The 12,266-nt window shown below is 41.0% G+C and overlaps 1 protein-coding gene and 1 long non-coding RNA gene across 2 annotated transcripts in view; both read left to right on the top strand.

Annotated features, from left to right (window-relative positions):
* Positions 1-10,089, top strand: part of LOC310844418 — a 157,899-nt gene extending 147,810 nt beyond the window's left edge. The window contains exon 2 of the long non-coding RNA XR_014564107.1: positions 9,305-10,089. This is a non-coding gene — a long non-coding RNA (uncharacterized lncRNA). The remainder of the gene's footprint in view (positions 1-9,304) is intronic.
* UVSSA (UV stimulated scaffold protein A) overlaps positions 1-10,089 on the top strand; it is a 64,564-nt gene extending 54,475 nt beyond the window's left edge. Inside the window, exons 12-13 of the mRNA XM_083738344.1 lie at positions 3,385-3,568; positions 8,224-10,089. Coding sequence (XP_083594470.1) covers positions 3,385-3,568; positions 8,224-8,317 — 278 coding nt within the window. The 3' untranslated portion in view covers positions 8,318-10,089. The remainder of the gene's footprint in view (positions 1-3,384; positions 3,569-8,223) is intronic.
* Positions 10,090-12,266: the final 2,177 nt, after the last annotated feature.

The following is a 12,266-nucleotide window of genomic DNA, read 5'->3' as shown; positions in this document are numbered from 1 at the left end:
CCCGCCCATCTGGCTGGGTTTCCCCAGCCACTCTGGGCGGCTTCCAGCAGAGATGAAAAATACACTAAAATGTCACATATTAAAAACTTCCCTGAACAGGGCTGCCTCCAGATGTCTTCTGAATGTCAGGTAGTTGTTTATCGCTTTGACATCTGATGGGAGGGCATTCCACAGGGCGGGCGCCACTACCGAGAAGACCCTCTGCCTGGTTCCCTGTAACTTGGCCTCTCGCAGTGAGGGAACCGCCAGAAGGCCCTCGGAGCTGGACCATAGTGTTGATTTAAATCACTAGTCAGTAAGACTTGATTTAAATCATGTATTTTTTTACGGAAAGATTCATTCTTGCTCTATAATCTTAATATTTACAACCAGATGATAGTTTCATTTTTGGAATAATAAAATTTTCAGAGCAGTTTTTACAGTTCTATCAAAAATTACTGATTTGCTTATACCATTAGAAATACATAGACAGATAATTATGAAATTATTGTGAGGTTTAATATGTTAACTGTTTATATTTGGACAACTTTTCTGCTGTACTTTATTGGAAGGAGAAAAAACAATCATTTCCTTAATAACAGTTTAAACAATTTATTTAGCTAAAGCAATAACATTATGGCATATGTATCCATGTTTATTAACTGATGTGGTTAACTTTAAAAAAAAAAAAAACTTAGACTGAGTTTTAGCACACATGAAAAGCTTAAAACAAATCCTTATTCCCTGATGAATAGCCTTTGGACTATAATGTATCCTAAATAGAAAACTATCTTTAGAAAGATTATTCTTCCAAAAGCATTTTACTTTTAAAATCCTATTTAAATAAAAAAAAATCCCTTTTTTTTTAATCTGATTTTTTTCCCCCTGTGCACCCAGACTGATCTGTTTGGCTGCACACATTGCAGAAATAAAGCAAGACATTGCCAACGGGAAGGTTTTTTCCCCTTGAAAGGAAGGAAAGAAACTTCCCTTCAGCACTGCCGTGGTGACCACTACCAAATCCCCTGAAATCATTTGTGATGTCAATTGATTGAGAGGTGCTCTGTGGTGACGCCACCTGTCAAATTTGGCCTATGAGGCAGTTCTTGATAGGAATGTCACCCACGGAGCCAAAAAGGTTTCCCACTCCTGGATTGTTTCTCTGTTTTTTTAAAAAATTGCCTACCGCCTTTCAAGGGACACGAGTGGCGCTGTGGGTTAAACCACAGAGCCTAGGACTTGCCGATCAGAAGGTTGGCGGTTCGAATCCCCGCGACGGGGTGGGCTCCCGTTGCTCGGTCCCAGCTCCTGCCCACCTAGCAGTTCGAAAGCACGTCAAAGTGCAAGTAGATAAATAGGTCCGGCGGGAAGGTAAACGGCGTTTCCGTGCACTGCTCTGGTTCGCCAGAAGCGGCTTAGTCCTGCTGGCCACATGACCTGGAAGCTGTACGCCAGCTCCCTTGGCCAGTAAAGCGAGATGAGCGCCGCAACCCCAGAGTCGGTCACGACTGGACCTAATGGTCAGGGGTCCCTTTACCTTTACTGCCTTTCATCCTTGTATCTCGGGTGGTTCTGAGCGTAAAGATAAAAACACAAAATGCATAATAAAAGCAAGAACAAAATCAAACCCCTCCGACAAACACATTTAGAAGGATATAGGATGTTAGTCAGCCCAAGGCCCGGTTGAAGAGGAATGTTTTCGCCTGGTTCCTGAAGGTGTGTAAGGAAGGCGCCAGGCAAGCCTCCCTGGGGAGAGAATTTCACAAATGTGGAGCCGCTGCAAAAAAAGGCCCATCATCGTATTGCCACCCTCCGGACCTCTTGTGGCGAGGGCACACAAAGAAGGGCCTCTGAAGATGGATCTCAGGGGCCAGGTCAGTTCATACGTCGATTGATTGAGAGGCAGTCCTTGAAGTAGTGAGGTCATGAGCCCCTTGAGGCTTTATCGGTCAAAACCAACACTTGGAAATGGGCCCCTGAAACTAATTGGCAGCCAGTGCAATCGGGCCAATTAAAGGGATGGTTTAGCAAGAATAAGGCAGCAATTGTTCTACGTGGTCCTTGGTGTCTTTGCAAGGGAGGAGAATGTCTAGCAAAATAGAATCAGCTGGCTCTGCTCCACCTGTTAAGACACCTGACCCTACCTCAAATGGACACTGGCCTCAAGGGTTCAGAAAGCATATCCCCTTTTTTCAGAATCTGGGTCCCCTGAAAATAATGGCATCTACCATGTTTGCAGTACTAGAAATAGAGAGCTAGGACGTAAGGCAAAGTAAAAGGCGAAGCATTCTGAGGCCCCTCTTGTGCCCTTTATATCTTCCTGTCCAGGTAACTGAAAGCAAAAGCGATTCTCATGCTGCAGTCTAATAGTGATGAAGCCTTGATTTCTGTTTCTTGACTCTTTAAAAATATTACATCCTAGCCCAAGTGTCCACGGAGCTTCAGGCTCTCCTGAAACGACGAATCATGAGGGATTAGGCTGACCTGCTAATCTGCAGTGTTCATCCTTTTACAATAGTTCACACAGAGGAGCAAATTAAGTGCCTATTTTTTGTGTCAGCCCTGAAGAATATCTGGTTTTCCAACCCTTAGTGACTTGTTAACAAACAGGTATCAGGACAAGGTAGTGAAGGCAGCCCCTGGCCAGTCAGATGTGAAATAGTATCTCTTTACTAACTACAGTATTGATTCCGCCCTACCCCTTGCAAACTGTGTAATTTTCTTTTCCCTGCTGCTAAACCAGTAACAATGTATGAAGAGCTTTAGGGGCCCATCAGTGCTCAAAAAGGCTGCTCTTCCTGGCACGCTATCGATTTTTCTCAAAGGCTTTTAAATTGCTCCTTCATTTTACTCAAATGCTCATTTCATCTCTACTGAACGCCAGCGTTTTTTTGTTGTGTTTAAACAATCGCTCCATTCACAGGGTTCCTAAACTGTGTGTCTGTGCTGCCTTCTTATTTACTGGGAGATAAACTGTTTAGTTTTTGTTAATCTTGGATTAATAGTTCCTGTATCTGAATTGTTCTGCTTTGTATTCCTTTACTTCAAAAAAAGTAAACTGTGTCATCCATCTGCTGCAAGTGAGTGCTTTAATTTTGCCCTTCTAGGCTTCTTGCCTTGGAATTTTTCTAGAGCTCCATTTGCACTTAATGCAAAGGTTCATCTGCGCTCCCCAACCTGGTGCCCTCCAGATGTTTGGGATGTAGCTCACACCAGCTGCGCTGATGGAAGTCATTCACCAAAAACACCTGGAGGGCAACACGTTGAGGGAAGCTGCTCTAGATGACATCTCTTCAGTGTGGAATGGTTTGATTTTTTTCTGACTCGGCCTCCATTTTGAATTCGGTTCTGCCATTCTGAAAATTCAGCAATAAAACGCTTGTTGGTGTTTTTGCCTTTGTCTAGAGTGGCAAGACCCAGAGTTCATGAGAGAAGTTGAAGCAGCCACTGGGGCTGATCTGGGATCCTCTCGGTACAGTGGAAAAGGAGGAAAAAAGAAAGGGAAGAAAAAGAAATATGCAAACCTTACAGACCTGAAGCAGCAGGCAAACACTTCTCGCTCCCGCCTGGAAAAGAAAGTTTTTGATAAGTAAGAGGCTACTTTGCTTATAATGCCTATCTTGTTTGTTGCTCTGCTAATTTAGTTTTGTTTTTATCATAGAATTGGAAGGGACACCAAGGGTCATCTAGTCCAACCCCCTGCAATGCAATTACTTCTTTAGAGTGTGCCTTTTATATACAATCTCAAGGAAAATACAGGTTTTGGTACCAGAAACGCTGTTGCTGGAAATCTGAAATTATGTCACTTGAGTCAAAAATATGAAGTTACACACAGTATTAAAACTGTTAACGATAATATTTATTTCAAAATTATTTGTGTTGATTCATAGAATATTGCTACATAAGAACAGCTAGTTTTTGTGCTGTCCATATTAGGTATGTTACTGGTAACATCATTGTCATCATTTGAACAGTGGTGATTGGACTTTATTTCACATTGTATGTATTCCATATCTCTGTGCTTTGTGTTTGCCTTAAAGTAATGGATATCTGTTTTTAATACACATTTTTATCAAGCATTATTTCTACTGCAAAATACTGTGGAAGTGCTGGGTTTCCTTGACAATGTTACAGAAGAAAGTAGCAGCTTATGCATACATCTGATATTCAGTTGCATACGATACATAATAAATACAATAGCATTCATTGATTACATAAAACATTCTACTTTTTTAAAGGAAAATGGGATGGAGCATAAGAGGTATTAAGAATAATATGGCACATGCTCATATTTCTATTTTCATTTATACCCAAGAGAGCTATTAAGTGTTAGGGTTGGATTCCACCGTCTCTTCCTTATTCCCAAACTGGTCAGCTAACAGCTTTGCTGGTTGTATAGATTGCTTCTTTGTGTGAGGAGTCTGTTCTTTAGATCACAGGAATCTATGCTTACGAAATAGCTAAGCGCTCCCAATTCAAAACTGTAATCCTGTGCAAGCCAGTATGTTGAACCCCTCTGCAAATCTGACTATACACAAGGGCAACTACCTGCTCAGTGCCTGGGTGCTGATCATTTAGAAATCTGGTCCCAAGAAATAGGCAGCAACAAGTCTGAAACTGTAGCATGTTTGTGCAGAAAATATATGCTTCATGTCTGTCACTAAATAAGAATTCTTTCTCCTTCTTTTGTTTTGTTTTCTATAATTTTTATTAAATTTTCTGTTTTATATTTTAGAATATTCATTTAAACAACCTTAAAATATCAGTGACCCCTTCTTCTTTTTCCATGGTTCATTTTGCATAACATAAATCCCTGCATATTTTATATAAACTAAACCATTCAGTATTCCATTATTACATCCATCAAAACTTACTTACACTGTTGAATTTAATCTTAATGCTGCCCACGTTTTCAAATATTTCCCTCCATATATTCAGCAAACATTTTCCAATCTTCTTTAAACATCTATTCTTCTTGTTCTCTTATTCTATATTATAGGTCCGCAAGCTGCGCATATTCCATCAGTTTGAATTGCCATTCTTCTTTAGTTGGGACTTCACTCATATTCCATTTTTTCCCATTCTTGCTTCTTCCCTATATTTTGGGAACAGGCATATACAGGCCAAAGCCAAGAACGTTCTAGAGTGCTCTGCACATGAGATGGAGTAAGGAAAGGCCTTCTATCCATCTTTCTTCAGAGTAAAAAAGTTAGGAAACTTTGAGACTTTTCATACCCTTTGAATTGGGTCCATTATGTGTGAAATATCTAGTTGCATGAGCAGTGCACACCAGACATTTTCTCAAATGGGATTTCCCTCTTCTCCAGCTCACTCTTGTTCAAGGAATCTGGCATTGCATTTTCTGCAACGAAGCCCTGGTGCGCAATGTATCATTTGTCTGACCTGTTGTTTTAACACAATTTATTCATACATTCAAAATGTATCGCTAATGTTTCAGCATCTTCCTATTACTATTTATCCCACTCTTATTCCTAAAAGGAGTCCAGCGCAACAAACATTAAAGTAGCACCAATATGTAAACATCGGCTGTTTTCAAACAACACACACATCCACAGTGTCTGTGATTTGAAATGACATCCTTGTGGCTGTATCCACATCTCATTCCACAGCTGTGCCAGCCACTACCACAAATGTGGGCTGGTGACATGAAAGCTTCATTCCCAGACGTACAGATCTGCCTTGGTTGCATGTTGCAACCAGTGCATGTTCCAGCTGTGCCACAGTGACTGTTTGAAGCCAACCTCCGTGTGACAGAACAACAGCAAGTGTGATCAATCCAAGTGGAGCAAAACAAATGCTATGAAATCGAGAAGCAAAACACTTTTTGTTTGCAACAAAAATACTAGTGTTTACAATATTATATAACTTCAAAAGCCCGAATGAGCCAGTTTTGAGGGATGTTCATTATTTTAAAATGGTGTTGCTTTCCTTGTCTTGATGTAATGGTTGTTATGAGTAATGAAAACTCGCCTTGCTTTTCTTCTCCTCGCAGAACAACACATTGTCCATGACAATCTTGTATTATCTGGTCTTATTTTGAGGAGTCAATAAGCCATAAAGTTCTAATAAGCAGAATTTCACATCAGCTTTAGAAAATAAATTTTAAAAGTTGTTTTTAGTTTACTGTGCTTCGTGCTAATGATTTTGAATGTGTGTTAGTGCCAGGCGTGGGAATTCAATCTGTCATGTTTTAATAGGTTTCATAGTTTGCAGCACTAAACAAGATGATAACCTTGGCTTTATATAACAGTCCCAAATTACTTGAAATGTACAGGTGATAAACCCAGGCTCTAGTCTGCCAATAAAGTTAAGTGAAATTGCACACAGATCATCAGAGTGGGATCTCATTTCATTTACAGTATCTCACAAGCTAGTGCTGCTAATGTAAAACCTACATGACATGAAAGTGCCAAGGCCATTGTGCCGTGCTAAAGACTCACTTTTCTCCTGCCAATTAAATATCATTCCCGCTCCAAAACCATGACCACATAGTTGTCGTTCTTTTATAGCAGTGCCTCCTGTAAACTCCTCAAGCCAGAGGAGTTTCGCTTAAAGGGGCACCTCTTTTAATCTGTTGTATTTGCTCCATGCGTCCTCTGCCCTTAGACAACTTTAAAAGGTTTAAAGCAAAAACGTGCCCAAAGCTATCTCCATTGTTGTCCTAGTTTCCAGGAAATATGATGGCAAGCTCAGTAGCTGGTGGTATCTAACAGGGAGCTTTTTAAGCATCTGTCAGGGATGCTTTAGTTGAGATTCCTGCATTGCAGGGGATTGGACTAGATCACCCTTGGGATCACTTCAAATTCTACAGTTCTGTGATTCTATGAATAACGAAGTGTGCAAAGTTTGGGGCATCTGCAGATTGACTGTCGTCAGTGACTGATGGCTAATTGGTGCCATCAGTTAGTTGGGTGTGAGAATTCAGCCAAGATGCATGTGAACAGCACACTTGGGCATATGGTGTCTACGCCCATACAGCTGCCAGGCATCTTGCAACTGGAGGGGATGGTTGTGTTGGAATATTACAATACAGGTTCATAGAAAAATTGTCTCAGTTACCTTATTTGCAGATTGGAGAAGCTAAACTTTAGGGGCATCCTGTTTCAGGCAAGTAGGAAAACTAGGCACCTGTCTCAAAAACTAGAGATTTCCAGAAATTCTAAAGCTGACTTGGTGAAGGGTTGACATATATACAGTAATTTTTATCTTCGAGCCTATACTTGAAAAAAACCACATGAAATGTAGGAGCCAGGAGTTTTGTGAAGTCGATTTGACTGAGAGAGTGTGATTTGCCCTAGTTCATCAAGTGAGCTTTAGGACTGAGTGGGATTTTTGTCCCTCTAACTGCTAGACCACACCCGGTCTGTAATTTGTGTAGTTTAACACATAGAGAATAAGTATGGCAATAAGATTCAGTGGCTTCAGTTTATTGAAATGGATTGAGATCCTTCCCTTTGTGTGGTCTGTAGAATAATAATAAAAATAAATAATACATTTTTATTTGTACCACACTCTCCCTGGCCAGAGTCGGGCTCAGGGCTGCTAAAGCCCTTCCCTCTGATCTGAGCAACTCTTTTCAGTTTATGCTTGGGGGCGGGGGGTGAAACAAAATTTGTTTCCAGAAATGATTTTATGCAGATGCTTTGAGTTCTGTTAAAAACAGCTATTTGCAGGTTTGTGGGATGAATTGAATGGACGCATGCATGCACAGTGCCTGTTGTTAAGACCTTGTGGTTTAGGGGCTCCGTTAAACTAATTTGATAGTTTCAAAATAGTTGCTGTTTGTTTATATTGCTCTGGTTAATTCCTTTTTAATGTGCAAAATGCTTTCTGCTCACAGCAGAAGATCATAAACATTGCCCCCTAGAGGTACATGTTCCGTATATTCCCACTTCGGTGTTTAAAATTTCACTAAAGCAGTTGTGTAAAAATGAATGTGGCCATAAAAGGTGTGGTGTGCGATCATTACAGTGAAGGACTTTGCTTTGTTTATTTCTCTTAATGAGCCCATTGCTAAATTAAAACTTATTTCTGTAGCTAATTTAATTAAGATTATAAATTTGCTCGGCTTCGTCATCAGTGCAGTGTTGTGGAGGCTTGATTAGCAATTATTCACATCCCACTTCCTTATATTTGCTCACATGTTCATAAATGCTGCTCACATTTGTGCGTAACCTCAGTTTCGTTCTCTCCTTTTCATCTTGTCTTGTTTTCTTCTTACAGAACAGCCATGAAGCGGGTGGTGAAAGCGATGAATCAAATGGATCAAAGAAAACACGAAAAGTTTGCAAACCAGTTTAACTATGCACTAAACTGAGTTGCCGTCAATGGCAAAACTGCAAGGACGTTTGCCAGTACTGCCACTCTGTAGAGCAAAGCATTTTATTGGACTAGTTTACTTTGGATCAACTGGCGTAATCTAATACATTTTACAATGAAGATGAATTGTACACATAATTTTGTGTGTGCTTATATTGATAACTGTTCTGATCTCATTTTAAACAGAAGACTTGTGGTTTGTTTATATTCTAACACCACTCTAGATTTTTTACTTTTTGGTGGACTGCACATTTTCAGCTTTTAATACCTTGACTCAATGGTCACAGATGATGGGAGTTGTAGTCTAGCACCCCACATGTTCCCCACCCTCTGCTACAGGGCCCACACTCCCCTCTTTTTTCTTTTGGTACATTCCTTTTCCAACACCTGCATTTACTTTTCCTGAAAGAATAACATCTGGCAACAAAGGACAAACTCCCCTTGAGCAGCTTTTATGTCATTCTGGATGTGTGAGTTCATTCCTGCGATTCGGCAATTGTCCAGTTGTCTGTGGGTGAGAAGGTGTTCTTCTGTAGTCAGCACACTTGTAGCTAACTGAGAATACAAGCGCTTTGCAGTGCTTTGCCAGAAACATTCTCTGTGGCCATAACTGGGGGCATAAGGTTTTGCTGGAACGGCTTCCTTTTAAAAGCATGCCTTGGCCCTCGAGTGCACATGATCACACAGCCATTGTCTAGGTTTCGTGGATGAGGTCAGCCTTGCTCACAATTTTCATTTCACGGGGAAGTCGTGCCTTATGGACTAGCATCACATGAACAAGGCAAGGAGAAATTTATTACTTGTGTACCATTTTAAATGCTCTTGTTCATGATGGTTGTAGATCTCTTCATTTTTGTTGTAAGAATTTGCATGTAAATTTGTTAATAACTCCTAAAGAGGAACAACTATGTTCTGTGAACCGCCCTGAGACCTCCGGTTATAGGGCGGTATATAAATTCTAATAATAATAATAATAGTAATAAAGTTAATTCCTGCCTGGGGATCTGCAGACTTGCAAAATGGGGCCAGTGGAGAGAGCATGAGTAGACACTGAAATATTGGTTTTTTGAAGTTAAACCCTCCCCTATTCCACCTCCAAAAAAAAGAAAAAAATATCTATGGGCACATGGAAAGGACAGCGGCCGCTGAGGGCAGAGCACTAGTGCAAGACTGTTGAAAGAAAGCTCAAGACTACTGAGGCTCTGGGTGCAAGAATTGAGCATCAAGCTGGACGCATGAAAAGCAGCAGAGTGAAAGGCTAGTGTTGAGCAGGAAGCTCACTGTTCGCTCCTCACTTACACTGCCAGTTAGGAAAATGCATTGGCCGAGTTTGCTCATTCACCACAAGCACACCTGACCCACGGCCGGGCGAGTGCACCTTCGCAGGAGGGAGAGTGGTAGGGTCAACGCAGCAGGCAGGACCGTACTGTGTAAATTCTCTTTTAAATGACATTAATAAAAGGCCTTGTAATGACAAAAGAGTTGAAGAGGTTATATAAAGGAAATAATATGTAAAATGAAAATGAATATTTAAAATCAAAATATGTATTTATTGTAGGAGAAGGAGGGCCTGGTAACAAAAAAAAGACTGCGAAAATGTTTATGGATATTGCACTTATAAATAGTGTGTTTTGCTTTGGATACTTTTTTAAAAAATTATGATTGGGTTTTATAAACAAGAAGAAGGTTATACAAACAAGTATACCAAGTTTTCTCATGTCATTTGCGTATCACAAAAAAAGGATAATAAATGTGGGGAAATATCTACAACATGTGTTTCATTATTAGTGGTCAATGTACAGGTTCTTGGTTCATGAATTGGTTTAGATAGAAGAAAAAGTCAGACAGACAGACTGACAGACAGAAAGAGAGAGAAAAAGAAAGAGGGAAGGGAATGGTGAGTGGGATGGGGTCGGGTGGTTAGTGGTTACGCTTCTATTCTACTTAGTGTGGGTGGATACTTTTTTCTTACTCTTTTCTGGTAGCAGTTTTTGCTGTTTTATTTTCCAAAGTGGGTCCCCTTTCTCTCCCCCACCCCAACACTCTGGGTAAGGCTGATTTATTCAGGATGCTGATCAGGAGGGGGAATGGCTAAAACATAGCTACAGTGGTACCTCGCAAGACGAAATTAATTTTCGTCTTGCGAATTTTTCGTCTTGCGAAGCACGGATTCCCATAGGAATGCATTGAAAAAGAAAAAGGAAACAAACTCGCAAGACGTTTTCGTCTTGCGAAGCAAGCCCATAGGGAAATTTGTCTTGCAAAACAACTCAAAAAACGAAAAACTCTTTCGTCTTGCGAAGCACGGATTCCCATAGGAATGCATTGAAAAAGAAAAAGGAAACAAACTCGCAAGACGTTTTCGTCTTGCGAAGCAAGCCCATAGGGAAATTTGTCTTGCAAAACAACTCAAAAAACGAAAAACTCTTTCGTCTTGCGAATTTTTCGTCTTACGAGGCATTCGTCTTGCGAGGTATCACTGTATCTAACCAGCCTGAGGGCAGCTGAGCGTGGTGTAGGGCTGCCTGTCTGTGCTGCATAAATTGAGAAGTGGCACATAATTCTATACTGAGTGTTCAGTTCATGAATGTCTTCAGAAGCAAGGTGCTGAAAATTCAGAAGACAGCTGAAAATTTTGATTATCTTGGTGAATGACTTTTTAAAAATGCAAAGCACATCTATCAGGAATAGAACAGTTTTTTTTCCTCAGAAAGAGCTGCATTTCCTTGGAGTGGGGATGGGGGGAACTTCAGTCTCATGAATTAGTCTTGGCCCAACAGGGAGTTCCAAGTTGCCCCACAAGACCCATTTTCCCCAAACTACGCCCACTTGCCCATCAGCTGACATCACTTGTATTCTGATGCACAAGAAATCTTGTGTTTCCAGCAGGAAATGGGCATTCAGCCATAAGAGCAGGATCCGCCCCCTGCTTGTTAGCTGGGGATTGGGGGTTAAGCCCTGCACAGTTTGGCAGGATTCCATGCAACTCTTTCGTGATTCAGGACCCCCCTGCTCCACTTACCGTATTTTTCGCTCCATAAGACATACTTTTTTTTCCCTAAAAAGTAAGGGCAAATGTCTGTGCGTCTTATGGAGCAAATGTGTGGTCCCTGGAGCCAAATTGCCCATGGGCAAAAAGCAGATCATGCTTTTTTTTTTTTTTTTTTGAAAGAAGGAAGTGGGTGTTGAAACAAAGTCACTGATCATTTGCTGATTGGGGAGAGAGATAAGGGACGCTAGAGATAAAGGAGGCTGCCTGGGAGGGGGAGGTAAAAGCCCATGAATCCTCAGGATTTTTGCAGTGGGTCACCCCAAATTCACTATCAGCTCACATAGCATGTCCATGGCTGCAGCCTGCACCAAAAATATCACATATCCACTTTCGTGGGGCTGCAATGGTGCAAAAACGTGGTTACAAAGCACGGATCCACATGGATCCTCAGGATTTTTGCATTGGGCTACCCCAAACTCACTGTCAAATGTCTGTGGCCACAGCATGAACCACAAAAAGCATACATCCACTGTTTCATTCAGAATATTTGTTTTCTTGTTTTCCTCCTATAAAAACTAGGTGTGTCTTATAGTCAGACGAGTCTTATGGAGCAAAAAATACGGTAAGCAGGAGGAGAAGACATTCAGATGAGCAACTCTGCCTACGGAGACTGGAGCTTAATGCAGGACTAGCAGGTCCTCTTTCCTCTGGAAGTATCTCTTTCGCAACTGCTTTATTAAAAAGCTGCAAGTCAGTTCCCAGGACTAATAAACTCCCAGTGTGAGCTTGAAAAATCGGAGTACTCCAGGGTTGTTAAAATTGTTTAAATTTTGAGTTAACAACGCCTCGAGACAGCAAACGATGCTAGGTGTCCACTTCATCTGCTGCTTTAACAACCATTCCTGCCCCAGTCTCAATATTCATGGGGGTGTGATGATGCTAATGTAACCTCCAT

The sequence above is a fragment of the Podarcis gaigeae genome, assembly GCF_964106915.1.
Source record: "Podarcis gaigeae genome assembly, chromosome: 5".
NCBI lineage: Eukaryota > Metazoa > Chordata > Lepidosauria > Squamata > Lacertidae > Podarcis > Podarcis gaigeae.
The sequence above is the reverse complement of the archived record's forward strand: the minus strand, read 5'-3'. Positions and strand labels throughout refer to the sequence as shown.